Source organism: Thunnus thynnus, chromosome 12 (genome assembly GCF_963924715.1).
Source record: "Thunnus thynnus chromosome 12, fThuThy2.1, whole genome shotgun sequence".
Classification (NCBI taxonomy): Eukaryota; Metazoa; Chordata; class Actinopteri; order Scombriformes; family Scombridae; genus Thunnus; species Thunnus thynnus.
The window spans coordinates 18,759,792-18,781,835 of record NC_089528.1 but is presented as its reverse complement, the minus strand read 5'-3'; the positions used below and the strand labels follow the sequence as shown (position 1 = coordinate 18,781,835).

Sequence of the window (22,044 nt, the reverse complement as noted above, 5' to 3'; positions counted from 1 at the left end):
TTCATGGCATAGATTCAACAAGTTGATGGAAACTTTCCTCAGAAATTTTGGTCCATATTGACATGATAGCATCACGCAGTTGCGGCAGATTTGTCGGCTGCACATCCATGATGCGAATCCCCTGTTCCACCACATCCCAAAGGTGCTCTGTTAGATTGAGATCTGGTGATTGTGGGGGCCATTTGAGTACAGTGGACTCATTGTCATGTTCAAGAAACCAGTTTGAGATGATTTAAGCTTTGTGACATGTCGCATTATCCTGCTGGAAGTAGCCATTAGAAGTTGCACTGTGGCTGTGGCCATAAAGGGATGGACATGGTCAGCATCAATACTCAGGTAGGCTGTGGTGTTTAGATGATGCTCAGTTGGTACTACGGGGTCCACAGTGTGCCAAGAAAATATCCTCCACACCATGACACCACCACCTGAATCGTTAATACAAGGCAGGATGGATCCATGCTTTCATGTTGTTTATGCCAAACTCTGACCCTACCTCAGACCAGGCAATGTTTTTCCAATCTTCTGTTGTCCAATTTTGGTGAGTCTATGCAAATTGTAGCCTCAGTTTCATGTTTTTAGCTGACAGGAGTGGTACCCGGTGTTGTCTTCTGCTGCTGTAGCCCATCTGCTTCAAGGTTTGACGTGTTGTGCGTTCAGAGATGCTCTTGGTTGTAACAGTGGTTATTTGAGTTACTGTTGCCTTTCTATCAGCTCAAACCAGTCTGGCCATTCTCTTCTGACCTCTGCCGGCAACAAGGCATTTTCGCCCACAGAACTGCTGCTTACTGGATATTTTCTCTTTTCAGACCATTCTTTGTAAACCCTAGTGATGGTTGTGCGTAAAAAAAATCCCAGTAGATCAGGAGTTTCTCAAATGCTCAGAGCAGCCTGGCACCAACAACCATGCCATGTTCAAAGTCACTTAAATCACCTTTCTTCCTCATTCTGATGCTTGGTTTGAACTTCAGCAGATCATCTTGACCATGTCTACCTACCAAAATGAGTTGCTGCCACATGATTGGCTGATTAGATATTTGTGTTGAGAGCAGTTGAACAGGTGTAACCTACCTAATAAAGTGGCTGGTGAGTGTTTTTAACGCATTTCATCTCATTGTGTCAGTTTTTGGACCCACAACATCACTGTTTTGTTCACTCTCACCACTCTCATTGGTGTTGTTTCCAGCAGCAGAAGTTTTTAGTGACAGAGTTCTGATAAAAACACTGTATGCTACCTGGCGGCACAAAACAGCAGACAAAGTTAGCCACTAGCTGGTGAACATTGTAAAGCATTTAGTAACTAAAGTCAGATATTTGCCTCAGGAGTTGGTGGAGGGAGGAGCAAAACAGAACTGAAAGGAGAGTGAATATTATTGGTCTTAATCTTGAAGACAAGTGAAATGAATGTTCATGTTGCTCTGTCTTCTTGATGTGTAAATAAGCCACTGCTCATTGCATTTGCCATATCAACTTTATAAAGAGATAAAAATGTTTAATAACTCATTTCTGCTGCCAAAAACATCATTAGTTATTACAGGTTTAATTATTTATAAGATGAAATATTCATGAATAAATAAGCAACAATCAAAGTAAAAATGTGCGATAATGTTAGCATGGTGATGTTAAACACTGACTTAGTTCATCTTAGTTTAGTGTGATAACATTGGTAACATTTGCTAATTAGCACTAAACACAAAATAAATCAAAGTGTTTGACAAATCAAAATTGTGGCCTGATACTGGGGCTAGAGGAATTAGCAATTAATCCTGAGGAGGAGCCAAAATGTCATGGCAATCCATACAATGGTTGATAGCTGATACAGCCTGGTTAGATAAAATTCGATTCAATCAATAGATAAAATAAAAGGGCTAAAAAATTTCATGTAAAAATAAGTAAAACTGTTTTAACTTTGTGTTCCTGTTGGACCCCATTACATACTCACAGTAAGAAGCTGACTGAGAAAATAAGTTTTCAAGGGCTTTTAAGCGTGACTTGGTGCATTGTGGCTCCATGAAGTCAGTGCTGAGGGAGGAAGAGGAAAAACTAAAGAGAAACCAGGTGATAAAGAGCAAACAATGCCAGCCAACAGAGAGAGGAAGGAGATGAAGATATGCTGAGACAAGATTAGCAGGAAATAAGAAGTAGATTAGTGAGGGCTTGACTCCTCTCAACACTGAGACCTTTCACTTTTCCCCACAGTGTCGTGCTGCCTGACACTAAGCCTGGCTCTTTATCTTAATCCTCTTTCAGCAACTGTTGGGGGTCCCACGGGCAGGAAGTGGAGAGGTTACTTTACTTACCTCAAGACAGGCCTGGTTAAGTTGTCTTGATCACATTAACAGGACCGAGTCTGTTCCAGTGAGCCTCAATTTCTCCATGAAGTTTGTTGAAGGAACATGTAAAAGGGGAAAAGATGAAATGGTACGTGATTTTTCATATGAAAGAGTCTCACCTCGTCAGTTAGGCTTCAGGAGGTCAAGAAGATGATTGATGAATGAACAATACATACACGAGACAAATGTGTCGATTTCCCTAAATCCAGGGAAGGCTACATTGTTTTATTTGAGTGTTTATTAATAGGTCAACAGTCAGCCAAGCATCCAAGCATACAACAAGTTACTCTTTAGCTTTTGCTTTGTTTCACGTTCTGAACGTAAAGGAATTACAATAGGAAAATTAACTTGAACAAAAACAAACAAAAAAAAAAGATATTTACATACTGCATTATAAATATGTCAAATGTACATCATTATACACAAGTACCAAAGATGGCCGGTTAATGTGGAGACCAAACGGAGGTACCTTAAAAAATATCCCTACGGAGAAACAAAAAGCAACATATCAAAATATGGTTTGTGGGTCAAGAGGACTGTTGACCTAAAACCAGTTCAAATTCCTCTAGGAGGAGCTTGTCTTCAGATAAAAGCATTAAGCTAATATGTACACTTCATGTTGTGGTTGGGGGCAAAACAGGCAGGTTTCTAGTGTTTTTTTCAGCATCTACAGTATGTAAATAAGGGTTCAGGTAATCACTGTACACATTTAGCTCCCCCCAGTAATCTCCCGACACTGAAATGTACTTATTAATATAAGTTTATCAAGTAAAGATTAGAAAAAGGGCCAGTACCACTGTACAGTACGAGTTTAATGAGTTAAAATGTAATCTGGTTGTGTGGTCGACTTTGGGACGTCTTAAACGAATAGTTTGACATTTTGGGAAATACGCTTATTCGCCTTCTTTTGGAGAGTTAGATGAGAACATGGATACCACTCTCATGTGTAGTGTAAAGTACGAAGCCAGAGCCAGGAGGCGGTAAGCTGAGGGCTGGCTTATACTTGAAAAGAACTAGTAAGTATGTGTTGTGTGATGACGTCTAAAGGCAAAACGTGTTTATAGATGTTCCATAACGCCAGACTTGAATGGATAACATGCACATTGTCAGGCAGTCTCTTCTGGAAGGCAGTCAGAGAGTTTCACTCGAGAAGCGCCAGAATAGTTGTGTAAAGAAAGAAATAAGTTCAAACCCTGCTTACTCTCTCATCATGGCACAGATGGCTAATTGATGTGTGATGTGTGTGTAAATGATGATTTTGGAAAGTTACATTAATTGTAGGATGCAACCGCCCAATTTCTGATGTGTTGGGGTTGGGGCTTTCCAAAGCTGTTCGACCATCTGACAGGCACTTCTGATGAAGTATACTGGTAGCTTTAGGTTAGCATAACCACTGGAAGAACTGGGAAACAGCTATTCTGGCTCTGTCTAAAGGTAGCCCCCCCCAAAAAAAAGAAAAAGAAAATTGTGGTGTCAGAGTGAGTTATGTGGTGTTACCATTTCAGTTTGGAGGTCTTGTGACGACTGTAAGTTGTACACCAAGAAATAGTTACAGCACATAACTCTCCCTGACACAATAATTTGTCATCTTTACATTTGACATTGGTTGTGTACAGATGAAACAAACGAGATGTGTGAAAATTTGTGAGCTTTAGAGCTTTAAACTTTTGAGATAGCCAGGCTAGCCGTCACTCCCTGCTTCCAGTCTTTATGCTAAGCTAAGCTAATCGCTTACTGGTTCCAGCATCATACTTAACACACAGACAGGAGAGTGGTGTCAATCTTCACATCTAACTCTCAGAAACAAAGTGAATAAGCACATTTCCGAAAATATAAAACAATTCCTTTAAGATTTAGCTATGTCCTGGAGTGAAAAACATCCTCCACTGACCACATATTCATTTTCTGCAGGCTCTGAAAAAAACAAATACTGTAAAAAAAAAACAAAAAAAGTCATGTACGTAAAGTACCACATTAATAATTTGCTCTGTAAACACACATCCTGCCATTGTAATCCCATAAAACAAAGACAGTTTAAAACCTTAAAAATGGCAGTTGAATAAAAGGGAAAATACACTACGGTCATTGTGCCAGCTCCACCATCAATTCATGTCTTGTCCAAGTCTGACTTACTACTTGAATTGGCTTACCGTGTCTGAGCTGATTCACAGGAATACTGTACATTTGTATTAATGCAAAGAGTGTCAAAGTAATTACACTTCCTTCTATGAACCTTCTTGCTCATTTCATTTCTAAATGTTAGTCTCATCTCAGTCACTTGAATGCATTTTATTATGTCCCTGCTTTTAGGCTGACAGGTTCTCAGGACGGGGAAAGGGCACATAGGTTCACGGAAAAGGGAAAGGGTTGTTTTTTATCGACTCTAAAAGTCAGAATAAGTTCAAACTGTTCATATAAGGAATAAGGTGAAGAACAAGAACTACTTTTTTACAGTGGTCTGTACATTAAAACACAGTTATGTTCCCAAATCTTCACTGCGGGTGTTCTGTCTTCTCCCCAGTGTCCTCTCTCCAATGTTTACGAACAGAAATGCCCAGTCGCTCTGTGCTGCACACGGTCACAGACGAAGACGTAAGCACACACGTATCGTACAGTATGTACGGACGCACACACACACACACAGTACCATATATGTATTTCACAGCAACAATAGAGGAGATACTCTTGAGAGTACCAATATTATAGCCTTTGGCCACAGGAGGTGAAAGGATATTCCAGTACGCTTATGGTTTGAAATTGTGTGAATCTATGTCAAACAATTATCAACACAATCTAGTCAATCGGAAATTATTCCAACAAAGACATCATAATGGTACAATTTCACTGTTTCAATCAAACCTTTGAATTTGAATGAATTCTGCCTGAAGAGGCACACTTACAAAGCCATGTGGCTCAATGGTGATAAAACATTATGCCCCTTAATTCCTTTATAGTCGTGGACACTTTTACTGGAGGATCACGATAAGGGTGGCGAAGGAATTGATTCACTTTCACTCGATAGGAATTCTGCAATCAACTCCTTTATGATGATCTGAACCCATTTTCCTGTGAATTAAGTATCTAAATCATTTGCAGTCTTCAACTCTAATTGCTTTGCCTTTGTATATGAATAGTATGTCAAGAGTTTGATAGCTGTGTTGAAGGCATGCATCATTACTAAACAGCCACTGCTATCATGGAAGATTTAGTTTCTTTCCTGCATCAGGGTTTTGTCACTTTGTGAAACTATTCCTCACAGTTTCATGTTATTACACTTAAGCTTGGAATTTGAAGGAAGTTTCTCGCTCACACTCGTTATAAAATCAGTTCACGCTGCAGAAGGGGAAGACATAAAAGGAAATGTTCAAGCATTAAGGAAATGCTTTTCGTAGGGTAGGTATGAATGCCAAAGGAAGTCATTTGTTTGGTTGATGCTTAAAAAACAAAAAAAAAGCTTAAAGCTGATCATCATGATCATCTCAGACCAAGATTGAATGAACAAACAAAACAGATACAAAATAATAATAAAAAGTAAACAATGTACAATGTCCGAACCCCAAACACCCACTTCTTTCAGTGTAGTGGAATATCAACAATGAGTCCATCACTCCTGATATCTCTCCATTGTTAGTGATTCTGGGTTACACAGTGTGGAACAGAGGAGGAAGTACTGGGAAGAGACATGGGCGGGTTCAGGGTTTGTTTGTTTGTTTGTTTGTTTACAGCTGCTATCTGGCTCCTACATGATGCTGATACTGCGGTTGAGCTCACACTGGGCGTTGTTGTTGTTGATGTTGGGATTGGGGTTGCGGCGGCTCATGTTGGGTGTAGGCATGGAGGACAGGGTGCTTGTATCGTTGGGGCAACCGTGCTGAAGTAAGATGTCAGCGCACTCCTGGCTGCCGGCTCGCCGGGCGTAAGACAGGGGTGTCTGTCCACGAGCATCCCGACTCTTCACGTCGACGCCGTACTGCGGGAGAAAATGACGAGCACAGAAGGTAGATAAGAGACTAGATTTTACATACTGGAGGCATATTATTTAGGGAATTTTTTAAATAATTCATAATTTTAGATTCTGAATATTAAAAACTAGTGAAACCCTAAAAAATTTGACTAACTTTGGTACATAATCAACAGCTCATTTGTTTTCGCTCCCATTTGTATCTTCACTTTCTATTGTAAGTAGTATTTTCTGTATTGTGCTTGATCTTGCACTTTTGAGTGACTGGAAACATTTTAAATTTTCACCCTTTTATAAAATTCTCTCAGATTTTCAGGGAAAATCTGCAAAACTTCAACAATAAGCTTTACCTTACTTGAACTTCTTGAAGCCTATACATTTTCTTTAAGTAGTGAAGTTAGAACAAATAATAACACGTGGTACTGCTTTTTAGATTTTTCATCTGGTTCTGCCAACACCTTTAAACTGCAATATGATGCTTATATTTGGTGAAATATTCAAACTCATGATGCCTAATGTTTTTATGTCTTCACATGGAAATAACAGACATCCTGTCCATCATTTTACACACATTTCCCAAACGTAAGCCTGACATTTCTGTAAACCTAGATACATTGAACATAATTCAAAACAGAGCTTTGCAAATTCTAACGATACTTTACCACACAACATACAGCAACTACAGGGTCATTGTAGAAAAACAATCAAAAGTAGTTAAGGAGATTATGCATTTTTTCTGAGAATTTGGGCATTTTAGTAAGTTTATACTCACAGCTAAAAAAAAGTAACTGTTGGGTATTTTCTGTCAGATTCTTGTAGTTTTAGACTTACATTTTTAATTTAATTACTTTTTAAATAAAAAGATTCAGTATTTCTTGACCAGAATTTTAATCTCGTCAATGTGGAGCACATTTTGAAAAAAACATTTAGACCTTAATGTTGCAAAATAAAATGGTAATACTTTATTGTATGGGTTCACAGATCCCTAATTATTTCCTTCCTAGAACTATGAAATGTAGTGCAAATTATCAGGGAAAATTGACTGGAACAGGTATTTAAGTTAGATTACTCCAGTTGTGTTGAGTTTACAGGCAGTTGCTGATTTCCTGAGGAATTTCCTTGAAAGAATTGTAATTGTAATTGTACAGCTTATATACTTCTGAATTCACTTGCCCAAACACCAAATGCCAATAATAACAATATCCATCTACCTCTGACCTAAAAACTAGAGGAGCCCACTCACCCAGATGAGCAGTTGTGTGATGACCACATTGGCCATGGCGCAGGAGAGGTGTAGTGCAGTGCGTCCGTCTCCGTCCCCGTAGGTCTCGTTAACCTCCTCCTTGGTGCCGTGGGCCAGCAGCACCACCACCAACCTCAGGTCATCTTCCACCACCGCCCGAAGCAGCTGCTGCCCCAGGGGCACGTCCGACTGGGGCAGTCCCACTAGGAACATCTTCTGCTCGTACTTGGCTCGGATCCAGCGCTCCTTCTCCTCCCTGGAGAGAAGGAAATGACAGGGACGCTACAGGTCAGGCAGGGTGAAACATGGTGAACATACTATGAGCAATTTAGCACCTAAGTTAAAGAACTTTCAATACATATCTCATTATTTAGAGGCAGTAATTTAAAGGCAATAACACGTATAAGAGTAGGCACATAGGCACACGAGGGAAATATTATAGTAATTGGCCTTAGAGGCTCACTGCTGTAAAGTGACATTTCTAAATTATTAGAGCACGGGAAAGCCAATAGCCTCTACTATCACAGTGGGAAATAATACAGTGAGATAGGCTGGAGAGATGAGAGAATGCCAAAGGGTGTGATGCTTTGGGCAGTATTCCACTTCTAGTGATTACGGTCGACAGCAAGACGGTTAGAGCCTGGCCAGCTTTCTAAAGGTTACACATCTTGAACAGCATGTCTGCTGCGGACAATACAGGAAGGAGGGGGACATATTTTTATCAGCGCTGTCGGCTGTCAGTCTGAACTGGTGGATCCCCCCACAAAAGAGGCAGTGTGTCTCAGAGCCCCAGTGTCCCTTGGGGTGGCTGGGCCCTGAGTCAGATCGATGGGGCTGAATGGCAGCCAGAGAGGGACGGTGGGATGAGGGGCTCCTTCACTCCAGCCTGCAGCAGAGAATAGAGACCGAGGGAAGGCTCCATCCTCTATCGCCAGGCAGAATTCTATCTATTGCTCTCCATCTTGACCCCCCGTTTCATTCTCTGCCCACATACAAACTGTCCAAATAAGAAAGAAAAAAAAAAAAAAATCAATATCAATATGTGAATGACTGAGCATGCCCAGTGTGGCGCTAACCCCGTGACCCTGTCAGCCGGTGTGATAAGGGGAGCAGAAAGAGGCTGTTGTTTGGATTTGTGGGTGAGTGACAGAAAGGAGAAGGTTTGTACGGATAAGTTGAAGCGGCAACGCCGGTTGGAGTGACAAGGCTCTCGTGGGAATCTCTATCAGCGGGCCGAGGCTTAGCAGCACGTTCAAACTGTCTAATTCACTTCAGTTCTATTTAATCATAATCACGGTAAAAAGAAAATCATAGAGTCAGTAGAGCTCAATTTGTAAAATATATCTTTAAAATGAACAGCAGAACATTGCGAAACATTATATATCAAAGGGTTGATTCATCCAAATAATTGAAAAAATGTGTTCTCATTATATTAATGGGTATATGGTATTTAGCTGTGGAGCCATTTTGGGGGGTTTTTTGCCCAGGTTTTTGCACCAATATAATTATTAAGGTGAGAGAATTTTAGTTTGTGATGCTCACAGGTTTGAAAAACTACATACATAATTCTATATTCTTCTTATTGTCAACAAATCCCATGAAAAGACCCAAAACAACATTGTGCTACTTTGTCTCTTAATACATTCTGTGGCACTCAGGCCCAAACCCATTGGTTCCTATGAAGTAAATCTTTAAAAACTGATTACAAATATATGTTTTCATTCTTACAAAAAGGCCAAGTAATTTCCTAAAACAGCTGGGCACTGTAGTTTATACCAAATGCCACAAGAACAAGAAGAAACAGTGTGTTTATTGGAGATTATTTTCACCTGCGGATTAATACACATTTGGTGTTCTACTAAGTTTTTGCAGCACCCAGATTGACTCAAAATCTTCAATGGCTATGTTCCTCGTAATGACAGAACATGTCACCCAGGGCAACAAGCTGGCTCATTTATGTGTTTTAACTGGTTTTTGGATGACAATGGAGGACTATGGCACAGAGGAATAATTCATATCACACTTTGAGTACACATATAGTACAATACTTGTTAGTAATTCATTCTTGGTTTTGGTCTTTTCACGAGATTTGTTAACAATAATAAAAATACAGACTTCAATTATTATAGAATAATGGTGCGGCTACCCTAGAAAAAGACAGACCTCTTTGTGACAGATATCACTGGAAATTCTATACTTGAGAAGTATCATTGCGATGGAGGCAGAAATCTATAAAATAAAACCAAAATATATGCTAAACAACACTAGAGCTAAGTAAGAAAATGTATTTCTGTAATTTTGGTGAACTGGTCCTTTAAGTACACCCCCGCCACCCCACCCCTCAGATAGCTAATATTCTGTTACAGCAGCATTTTCAACAATAGTAACCAGATCAACATTAGTCACTCTCTTTTATTACGACCTTAGCAGCTAGGTGTCAAGCCTGCCAACTTACCACAGACAGCAACCATTTTCAGACTCATATGTCAGCTGCCAGGCTCACTTCACAGAGCAGTCCGTCTTGCACAGAGGAGCCTGGCACTGGCCCTTCTCGAGTTAAGAATGTGATGGAAGAGGGGCAAGCCTTTATCAGCGCACAAGCACGGATTGATTAACTACAAAAACAACACTGGAAGCTCATAAAGCATCTTAACCCACATCTTAATACAGTCCCGGAGCTATTACATCTATAAGCATATGGTAACAATTTTGTTATGACCTGGAAGAAAATGTGGAGGAGAATGTGCTTTACCCCGCTAAACCATAAGCAAATCTTTTTTTAAAGATGAGGGTATTGTGTGATCAACAATACAGCCCTAATGGCAGGCAATTGCAGTGGCTGAGTTTTATGGTGTAAGACCTCCATCAATCCCCACTCAGTCATTATGTGTGGACAAGCCTGTTAGCAAATCAATTGGCCTTAGAACCAGCGGACTGCTCAGAACAGGAAGGGGCCGTCCTGCCCTCCCCTCTTATTTCCGGTGGACTCTTTGAAAACGAGTTTCTTTTTCCCTGTCAAAGAGGATAAAGTATGTCTGAAAACTCTATAACCTACTGGGTAAAGTAAAATCTACGACCTTGTGAGAGGTTTAGCTAAAATGTAAGCATGGTTAAAAACAACCAGTAAGAGCTATTGTCCAAAGTTTGTTTCAGCAAAGCTAGACCATGAATGAGATGCTGAATCTGTAGAGCCGAGTGAATTGATATGAGCTAAATGAGGCAGAAAGTTAGCACCAAGATGTGAAACAAAAAGGCTGGGGAGAGCCATTAAGAGGACGTCAACATCTCAGAAAGGAGCCCTGAGGACACTTTGTTAGCCTCCGCTTCAAAATCAGCCCTGAAGACCTGCAGGAAAAGGCCTCGCTCACTGCTGATGCTGAGCTCTAAATTCAACCACAGTTCTTCAGACGATTCACTTAAAAAAAAAAAAAAAGAAGAAAAACACAGAAAAGCAGCCAGGCAGTGGTTTTTAGAAAAATCCTCAGCTGCTGCCACTTGAAAGATAGAGTGTGAAAGGAAGTGAAATGGTAATCCCGCCTCTGTCTTTTGTTTGAAATAGAAAAACAATCCAAACAGAGGTAGGGTTTAGACAGTCAGGGGGAAAACTGAGACTCTTGAAAAGGACACTTCCTCACCACAGGAGGAAGAAAAATAAAATCAGCAGATTTAGCATGTCAAAGCGCCAGGACAGAGTAGGAGGGGAGGTGGAGAGGTAAAAGAGAGTGAATTTTCTCAGCATGGGGGGATATTTGGGAAATTGAACTGGTCGTTACTCTTACGCGCACACACACACACACCCAGGCACATAGGCACCAACAGACACCAATTTCCCCACCCTTGAGCACATACTTGTTCTAAATTTCTCTGTTGCTCAGGGGACAGAGGGAGCTCAAAGTTCCCAATAAAAATGCCTGTGTCTCTTTCAACTAAAAAACACAAGAGGTGTTTGCTTCGCCACAAGCTTCCCCCGTCATTGAGAGTTATCTCACAGCTGATAATCATTGTTTAACTTTCTTTCATTGGATCTGATTTGAAAGAAATCTGGGCAAACATCAAAACCCCTAAAACCTTACTGAGTCTAAAAGTGGAAATGGGATTCCTGTCAAGAGCTGGTGTCCCCTTTCATTTGTCTATGCGGAGCCCATCTAGATAAAGGCAGCCTTAACAGTAGAAAGCCTTAGAGAAAGGCCTCTTTTATAATTCTATTAGAGCTCCGTCCCTTCAGCTCTCCGTTGAGCAATGGATCCTGACCCTGACTTAATTAAGTGGCAAATGGCGGAATGATTCTCCTAAACCCAGCCCACGGAGTCAAGAACACATGACTGAATCCAAATAAAGAGGGACAAACAAGGATAATTAGTCAAGCCTGAAAGACAAAGGCGAACGGGAATTTATAGGAAGGGAAACTGAGACGGAGGAGGTGGAGCCAGCGGTGGAGTAGCCACAGAATGACCAATCTGACTGCCTGCAATTAAGGTGCATTGGTCCATAGGAAGAGGAGGATGTCCGTCCCACCACTCGCCCATCTTTCAAACACATACTGAGTCCTCCTAAACAATCAAAGCTTCTCTGGCTCCTCCTCTTCTACCCCGCGCCTCCAAATTCACTGTGTACACATCAAATAGACGCACTGAAGGGGAGAAATGGCGATGGTGGTAGTGGTGGAGGGTTGGGGTTGGGAGGCAGAGGGGGTGTTTTGGGTTTTGACCAGCCTGAACAGACCTCACAGTGGGGGTGGGCAGCTTGTATAGGGCCGATTCCCATGCAGCCAGCGGCTTCACTTCCACACACCGAGGGGAGGGAAGAGACAGAGAGTGAGGAAGAGGGACAGCAGCAGAAAGACAGAGAGGGGGCTGAGAGGGAAACGACAGAGATGAAAAAAAGCGGACACAACAGGGAAAGAAAGCTGGGCCCCAAAGCATCAAAGGTTGCTAAGGGCGAGAAATGAAGGAGCAACACAGTAAACGCCGCCCCCTATGGTCCAGCGGGTACAGTGTAGACATAGTATGCTCCTTTCTGAGAATAACAGCTGCGAAAGAATTAAGACAAATATTTTTACCAGTGGAAAAGATGCCACATTTCTTCCTTCCAGAGTGCCGTCTGAACAGATGTAACAGCTCGGACCAGAATTCAAAAGGTTGTTGTGTCGAGCGCTATAGAGAGGCCAACAGGGGAGCATCTGGGTGCCGTAGGCAGGCAGAGGGATGAGTTGAATATATTGTGACATTAATGAGGTTGTCAGACTACTCATGATGGAGTGGCTGTGTTTTTGTGCCAGCAAGACTAACACCCTTAAATGCTCATGCTGTTAACCCCTGCTGAACCCTTGCCTCACATACAAAGCTGAGGGGACGATAACACATGCCCCTCTTATGTATGCAGCCTGCTTCACGTACGTACGCATTTCAAAATTCACATAAAAGGACGGCTTTCTTTTCAGGTCACCAGACAAGAACTTTTTGTCATGATTTTGTAATGCTAACAATATTGAAGCTAAATTGCGCCGTTAAGTGGACTAAGCCATAATGAGTGAGTCCTTCCTCTTTACGTCTACCTGGCTCTGAAACACAGTGGCATGTGGGTAATTAGTGACTGTGGTACCACTTCTCCCACACAGGGCTAATTACTGACCTGTGGGTTTCATTTAGACAGAGAGAATGAGAGAGAGAGAGGACATGGGAAGACCCAGTCATTCATTTGTCTTAATTAATTACTCTTCCTCCAACAGGGCTCCTGGCAAGGCCGGCTATTCTAAAAGCTCTTCTGAGAGTTGGTGTTCTGGCACTTCTAACCTGTGAGTAGCCTGGAAGCTTTGCTCACTGTTTAAGGGACTAACATGGAGGACAAAGGCCACTGTGGACAAACCCTGGAACAGGTTTTTACTGGAGTCTAATGGCCACCAGTGCCGATGTTGTAAACAGAGACTAAAGACGCCGGAGCAGAAGGGGTTAAAACAGGCAGCGGGGGCCAGGTTTGGAGAGGTTAGCGGTGTGATTCATTTTTATTACCACGCAGCCCCTGCAGGCGGCAGGAGTGGCAAATTATTTCTGAAACAAAGTGGAGGGCTCTCATCAGAGCTATTACCTGCCTGTGGCCGAGGGCAGCGCGGAGCCTACAGAGGGTGACAGTGAGAGGCCTGCGTCAGTGAGGGATAGCCGTCCACATCCGTCCACGCTCCAGGACATCTCCCCCAAATGAGAACTTGTGTCTGTGTGTGTGTTTGTGTGTGTGTATGTGTGTGCCAGTAGGAGATAAGGGCAAAGTTAGTCGTTGGACCTCCCCCCACAGTATCAGTCAAAATAGTGTGTGGTGTTTTCTATCACGAACATGCCAAGCAATTAGAGGTGAAGTGCAAAACACAACGACTCCCAGGTGCTAATTAAAAGAACAACTCCCCTCCAATATGCTGACTGCAGAGATAAACCACAGTTCAGGGCACCCAGAAATTTATTATCACAGATTTAACTGTAGCCTGGCCAGTTCTGACATCTGCATTCTTCTACGAGGCGCAAAAAACAGGCGATCGGTTGACATCAAAGTACATATGCATGGAAATAAACATGCTTCCTATTACGATGCCTGTAATCTGTGTACACCAGAAATTTCAGTCTTTCAGCACGGATCTGCGTATGACAAATCTATATATTGTGTTCTTTCGATCCAGAATATCATAAACTAAACCAATCTTGTGGATGAATGCTTTTAAGTTAAATCTCCAAAATGCAAAGGGGTAAAACTAGTCTTGCAGGAGACATTCAATCAGACACCGAGTTGATATTCAGGTAGTTACTGAATCGTTTAGATTAGGTGTCACTAATGTTTAGTGGGAGTCGGGAGCCATATACTGCCTGCCTAGGTGCCATCACAAAGCTGCTACATGTCACCAATGTGACACAATTAAAATCCTCTCATATATGCACCGCTCAAGTTAAGGGTAACATACACAGAACAGTCAAGTGAGGATTTATGGTGTAACAAAAAAGAAAGAAAGAAGAGAACTATATCCCTTTAAGTTGGTTATAATTCATCATTCATGATCAGGCAAAATAATTTGATACTAACGTTTACCCCACAAGGGTACATTATTCTATCAGCAACGAAAACCATCAGCATCTCAATAACCAGTGGCCATATATGATATTTACAACTGCTGTTTTTGTCTGAAGATTAGTTAAGCTGCAAATGAGATTTATTGTTTGACAGTGAAAACTAATGGAGACGCCGCTGCGGGATAAGATCGGATTTTTTAGACAATGAAGAACCTTCCTTCCCGAGGCGACATGGGACTGACAGTGGTAGGGTGAGGAATCAACATCAATAATCTTTCATCAAGACTAGAGTAGAGCACTTTAGCACAGATACCATTCAATAAATAACTGTAGGCCATCATTCAGTTCTGAACTGGCCAGAGAGCGGAGAATGGATTCAAGAGGAAAGAGTTTGCCGAGACTAAGAGAAATTAAGCTTTTAAGCAGCTCTTGCAAAACTTGAAAAAAAAAGCACAATTAGCTAAAAATTAAGAGTATGTGTTGAAAACTTGGTCCAAGCATGTGCATATGAAAAGATCAGAATCTTTAACATTACTTGAACTTTTTCACAGTTAAGTGAACCTTATGTTATTTATTTACTGTAGTCCTATAAGTTCAAAATCATAAAATGTACTCAGTTTCCCAGAAAATGGATACTGTCATAGCTGCATTTTTGGTATTATCTAAATGACTCTTACCGGAGCCATGCATTAGTGTGACTGATTTGACAGATGGTAGATTGAAAGATTGGAGGACCAAACCCATCCCCTCTTGTTTCTGGTTATGAAAGATGTGAGTAAAAGTCCACAAAAACAATTCACGGAATATGAATTAAGGTCATCATTAGGGTCAGATTTGCCTAATAGCTACATAAAAGCAAAAATTAACAATTGCACACATGATGTATTAGTTAAATTATTTAATCATGTTTTTATGTTAATTCTTTAGTTTTCATAATGCATCTGTTTTAGTCGTACATCCCTGCCATCAAATCGTTACTGTGGGAAACTGGTGCAGGCATCACCTTAAAGAGCTTTAAAATCGTTAAGTCTTATGATCATAAGATGCAAGAAGCTGTTTTCTCATGCCTCATCATGATCATACTATTGTTTCCACCCTGTCAAAAATACAATTGTGGAAGATTTACTGCATACTTGTAATTTTTAGCTTCAAAAGGAAAAATTGAAAACAAAGTGAAGTATTTGTTATCAGCAACTTAAGTGCAAAAAAAAAAAATCTGTATTTGCCTTGAAAAGAACCCATATTGTTTCAACCATAGTATAATTTCAAAGTCCAAATTATTGATTATTTTTATGATTTCATTAATAACTCTATAAAATGTCACAAAATAGTGAAAAACACCCATTTCATGTTCCCAGAGTGACAGTTGCATGTTGTTTATCTTTTTTGCGTCTGACAGTTTAAGATCTTAATGTATTCCATTTACAATTATATAAATCTGGAAAAAGCAGTCTCAGTGATTTATCAGTTATAAAATTGTTTGTGGAGTTTTTTTTGTTTGTTTACATACCAGTAATACTTATATTTTGTTTTGCATGTTGCTTCTAATGTTTTATGTCTTAATGTTATATTCTGTGAAGGTGTAGTGAAAGACAAATTGCCATTATAGTGGGAAATAAACATACTGTACTGTGCTTTACTTTATTAATCAAGCTGAAATTGAACATATAACACCAAGCCAGCTCTCAAAGAGCAGATACTTCCACAATCCACTAAATCCTTAGAAACCTATCACTTGTTTTATGACCCATGGCCTCTACTTATGTACTTCACATCAAATCTCTTAAAATTCTGTAAGTTTTTCAAATATCCTGCAAACAACCAAACAAATAGGACAAGATACTGGAAAGCCAAAAAACATCTTATACTGTCAGAATAGCTTGATGTTATCTTGGTCATGTGTGCTGTTTCAAAAGCTCTGAATAATAAATGTTTTATCTAATAATTCAAATACAAGTAGATTCTTGCTATCAAAATACATCACCTTAATCTATCGGGTATCATTATCATATTGTGCTATCAGCTGATATCACAATATACATTAGGATTGTATTTTTATTATAACTATAATTATTTGTAAGAATAGCTGCAGCAGCAACAGCAGAAGAGGTTGCAGTAGTAGTAGTAAATAAAATAAAAACAAAAACAAAACAGCTATGTTGCGTTCCCACTTTTCTTGACAAAGTTACAAAGCTATGACGTTAAAACAGTCTGATGCCACCAGCGAGACCCTACAGACAGTGTGTGCTGTGACAGACAGAGTGATGACCCAGACCTGTGTGATGGATATGTGACAGGGCAGCTTGAGGCCTGAGGGCCTGGCTCTTGGGGTGGGGTTTAGCAATAATGGTGTGCTTAATTACCTGCACAGCCACACAGCAGGTCATTAGTCAGACTAGGACGCTAGGTCTCACCTGTCACCAAGAGATAAACAATCCTCCTACAAGATCTGGGTACCTCAGAGGAAAGGGAACAGATAATCACAGGGTAAGTTAAGACGGGGCAGTGTGGGGTAAGTGGAAAAGTATAATTTAGGAGATTCATATTAAAATGATGGAAAGCTACTTGTTGGGCTGCAAAATTTAAAAAAAAGTAAAGTCTGCGGTGGAAGTTTCACACTGGGTTTGTTAAGTATGTTAAATAAGTTCTAAAAAAAATCTTCCATTGCTACTAAACTCGAGACTGATCTGTTTATCTGTGTATGCTGAAATCCTGCAGGGACAAAGGGCTCGGTTTCAGATGCGGTTTAGATTATAAGATCTTTTCTGGATTAGCACTTACATGTCAAGTGACAAACTTGATGGATTTGGAGCTAGTCAGGGCATTTATCAGGTAGGTGCAAAATGATGTCACACGCAACACTCCTTCCATGAATTATAGTTTTCAAGTCGAGTCAGTGGAGGGACAAGACAACAGACACTGTAGAGGAAATATTAAATATCATATCCTAAAATTAGGAGAAGAAGGGATGCAGGTGATAACAAAGTACTGACTCAAATAAAAAAGAGGCATTGTGATCAGCGTGTACAAGGTGGACATGAAATACTGTGTTCTTGGCTCAGTAGCTTGACATTTATGGACCCCTGGTGCTTCTTATGGAGCATTTTGTGGTGTGAACTGCCTCTGCTGAAATGTGAGTGGCTAATAGCAAATGGAGAGAAGATAGTTCTGGCTTCTCGTTCTATAATCTCTGTAGGCTTCATTAAGCAGCACTTTTTTTTGTAAAGGGATGCTAACCTGGTGCTGTCGCTCCCCGGTTTGGTGTACCCCTCCAAGGCTCCCTCCCACACGCTGTTGGCCATCGAGTTACCGATGGCGGTCATCACCATGCTGAGCTCCACCGGCCAATCATCCAGGTCTAGGGAGCGGACACGAGACAAGTGGGTGCCCAGGTTCCTGTGGATCCCCGAGCACTCGATACACATCAGGGCGCCCAGGTTTAAACTGGCCCAGTCCGGGTCTGCAGGATAGGGGATAAGAAAAGATCATGACAATGGAGAAAGAAAAGTAACAAGAGAAGCTTCATCAATTAGTTTGAGCAGTGGATTTGTAATGATCTCATTTTTTGGGGGGGAAACCTCTTCAGGAAAAAGAAATGTGAGGGTTACACTGCATTCAAACTTTTCCAGGAAGGACTTCTAGTTATGGTAAGAAAAGCAAGAACTTCTAATGACACAAAACAAAATATGTACAAGATTTTTTACACTGTGAACTTGTATCTGTGTAGATGTTACATCTGCACTGTTCATATACGGTTCATTGTTCACCTTTTATAATTTTGTTTTCAAATACACAATGGACAAGGATTAGAACAAGCAGCAAATACAATGAGTCTTACTGCCCACAAGGAAGTGCCTTAAGATGCAGGTTGTATAAAAGCAGCTAATCCAGTTTGAAGTAAACTGGTGCAAGAATGACTAATTTGTTACTGCCTGCAACAGCCATATCTTACCAGAACTGGCAAATAAATATTAAGTCTATTTTCTCGGTGGGAAGGAAGCACAGACATGGCAAAATACAATACAGAAATATTAGCCAGGGGGATAGAATAAAAAACTTAAAACAGTCCCATTAAACTGATGCCATTTTATCAAAAAAACACCATAAACACTGCAGATAGTTGCATTATAACATGGTCCCAAAAAAGAATAGGAATAGGCTATCAAGTTCAATGAAGTTACTAGCTATAAAATCAACACTGAGCGAAAACACAAGGTACTAAAGGAAAATATCAGAGTGATTTGAAGGATAAGATAAAATAATGTAAGATATGTTACATATATGTTACAGTCACAAGTTTAATAAATATTTTTCAAAAGAAATAAGTCTCTCAATAGCTAATGTTGCTTCTTCTAGAAGGTATGTTGTTAATGATTTAAAATGTATTGTTCTAATAAGAAGATAATAAGGCTTAAATAGGGGTATGTTTAAGGGCATGTGTCCCTTGACTGATAGGTGTTACCAGAGCACAAATTTGGATTTCCTGACTCTAATAAGTGACAATTGCAGTGATTGAGCAGTAAACCCAATTCCAAACCTAATCAATTTTTCGTAATATTTTGCAAATTAATTGAATGATTGACTGAATGTCTTTAAAAGACAGTTAAACCCTCTGAGTGGAGTTTTCGCTTTTCAAATGCTCCACTGAAAACCAGCCTTACTGGGAGGATTTTGGTAATTCTTTGGTGACAGCGAGCAATGAAAATGAGAATACTGCGGTCTTTAATACAATAACTTTCTTAACCACTCAAAAAGAAACGTCCATGTAGTAACTGGACACCTTGATCATATATAGATAAACAGGAAACTTTGATTTCTTACTATACAAGACCTTTATCAACCAAATTTGCTGTCGTGTAGAGAATTATACTCACTGGGTGCATCACAGTCCACACAGAAGCTGTTCCCCCTCACGTTTCGTATGGACTGAATGGCCATTGCATCACTTTGGCTGCCTAACCGAGACTGTAAGAAATGAAGGAGAGAATAAGTCAACAGGAACTAATCATTGCAAGAGTAAGAGAAGGCAAACAATTATAGCTGGACTCAGATCACAGAAAACCAACAAACAGAAGGAAGGAAGAGGTTTTTCAAAGTCTTAGGAAAAGACTGAGGCAGAGAAAATATGAATATGAAAATGAGGCCGTGTCTCCCCAGTATGCTGACACAAGCCGTGTTCTATCTCTGATGTCTGTCAGTTCTAATAAGAGATCCCCCACACTGCGGTGCACCTGTCTGACAACCTCCCACATGTGACAGCTTGAAGTGGGTGAGGAGGGGCGGGGGGAGGGCAAGGGCGCAATAAAGGTTGGAGAGAAGGGAAAAAGAGGAATGTAAATGAAGCAGCAGACAATGTGAGATGATGACGTTGCTGCAATTAGATGGTAATCACCAATCCTGTCCAGTTCTGATATCTCTTGACCTGCTGTACCTTGTTCTTTATGCTCTCACAAGACTGCAGGCTGGCAAAGATTTGGCTCTCAATTGCTTGGACCCACAGCTCCCTCTCCTCGTACGTAGATGCTTCAAAGTTCCACGTCTGACCCGTCAGCGACACAATGATGAACTCAAAGGAATCCTCTTGCTCTGAAAAACACAAACAACCAATAAATGAGTACTTAATGCAGAGAGGAAAGGTCTGTGTTGTGCTGTTTCAGGCCTCTGGGTGAACCATTGCTTAGGCACATGTTTAGCAAAAACCTTCTTTGTGCTTCACATCTGTATGGTGGGGAATCAGCACCTGTCACCACACTGAAGCAGCTCACGTTAGCTGGAGCAACACGCATGTCGGTTGTGCAATCTGACTCTGCAAGTCAGCGGCACAGCTCAGTGATTGAGGCCCATCCATGCATGAATGCATGATGGAATGAGCTTCTGTTAAACTCAGCACATTCAAAACATTTCTTGGCACCCTCTGTGCTCCCTGGCGCTGCTGGTTTTGTGTGATAATGCCTCAAAATCTCCAACTCATAAATGCCTGGACACATTTTAATTTCATTCCGCTGGAGGCAACTTAAAAGACCTACTGCAATTACTAATCAACAGCAACAAACAATATCACCTTTTTAAATCAGGCTTTTAAATGCTTTAGCATTTACTCTGCACTTAATCAAAAGTTGTAAGACTCTACATACTTAATACATACATGCTTTTCAGGAGAAAAATGTAAGGCGTCTAGAGACATAATAAGTGAAAATACTAAATCAGTATTCGCTATTAGGCACATAGTCAGACACACTTTGCAAACACACAGCCAGTGTGTACGATGTAGGCTAATAGCTAGTTACAGCTAACGTCTGTACTGTTGATGAACTGGCTTTTGTAAAAATTAAACATGAACTACAAAAACACTTTGGTGACTAGCTACTAGCTAGTTACAGTTAATGTTAACGTCTGTACTGCTGATTATCTGGCTTTTGTAAAAATCAAACATAGACTACTAAAACACTCTGGTGGCTAGCCACCAGCTAGACATAGCTAACATCTGTACTGTTGATGAACAGGCTTTTGCAAAGATTAAACATGGACTACAAAAACACTCCGGTGGTCCAATTTTCACAAATAAAGCAAAGCTAAAATTGTGTTCAGTCTGAACGTATCTTTTAACTGTATCAAAGTGTCAGGACGGCTATCCAGGCAGCTAACAAGATTGAGTGCTCTGGAGCTGTCAATAACATTACCCCTGAGTGTGTCGGCATTCACAACAACCACTCACTAGAGTAACTCAGCTATCATATTATCACATTCACCTATATGTTACCATTTATAACCTGTGTGCTCTCCGCAGAGACTCTCTGCCTGCAACACAAAGCCAGCTGTTTCAGTTGTACTTTCTTGAGTTCAGTTACAGTTAATATCTAATACATTTAGTTAGTCTACTGGTTCAAGAAATCCTTAGTTGTTCTTTTTAAATCACAAGATTTGTGTCTTATTCTGTATGCATTGTTGAATAAATAAGCTTCAAGATTTTCTCAACTTTTGAGTCTTTACATTTGAGTCTTATTCTCATCATTGGTTATATAATCTGTGTTGATGTTGGTATGTCCAGTTCCCCACAGCCTGCCTCCGTTAGGTTAGATGCACACTATATGATGTTTCGTCAGAGGTTATCTAATGATGTTTGACTGTGATTTCTGTGTTGACATCAGTAGAGTGATCAATTGGGACATCCCAGCTCTGATCCTGGAATCATACATCGTCTAGGCTTTGTGATTCAGTTCCCTGAATGCCTTTTAATGACACTCAGACAATATAGGTGAACTTACAGCACTGAGACCAACTTATTGGTGCTTATGCAGAAAAGTATGAATATCTTTTCATTGGTTGTAAATTATTAGGAGGAAATTTTTAGATTATTTGACTAGAACTCCTTTTCACTTAAATGATATTTCAACGTAAACTAATACTAATCATGGCATTTTAATATTTTGTCTTTGAGCATACTCAACAAGGCAAGGTATT

General features: G+C 40.4%; 1 protein-coding gene across 3 annotated transcripts in view; it reads right to left on the bottom strand.

Moving 5' to 3' along the window:
- Positions 1–2,520: 2,520 nt before the first annotated feature.
- The window catches only part of agap3 (ArfGAP with GTPase domain, ankyrin repeat and PH domain 3), a 121,473-nt gene continuing 101,949 nt past the window's right edge, over positions 2,521–22,044 (bottom strand). For all 3 annotated transcript variants that reach the window (XM_067606075.1, XM_067606077.1, XM_067606074.1), the window contains exons 14-18: positions 20,015–20,169; positions 19,458–19,548; positions 17,821–18,043; positions 7,535–7,790; positions 2,521–6,300 (exon numbers count right to left, since the gene is read on the bottom strand). In XM_067606075.1, coding sequence (XP_067462176.1) covers positions 6,070–6,300; positions 7,535–7,790; positions 17,821–18,043; positions 19,458–19,548; positions 20,015–20,169 — 956 coding nt within the window. In that variant the 3' untranslated portion in view covers positions 2,521–6,069. The remainder of the gene's footprint in view (positions 6,301–7,534; positions 7,791–17,820; positions 18,044–19,457; positions 19,549–20,014; positions 20,170–22,044) is intronic.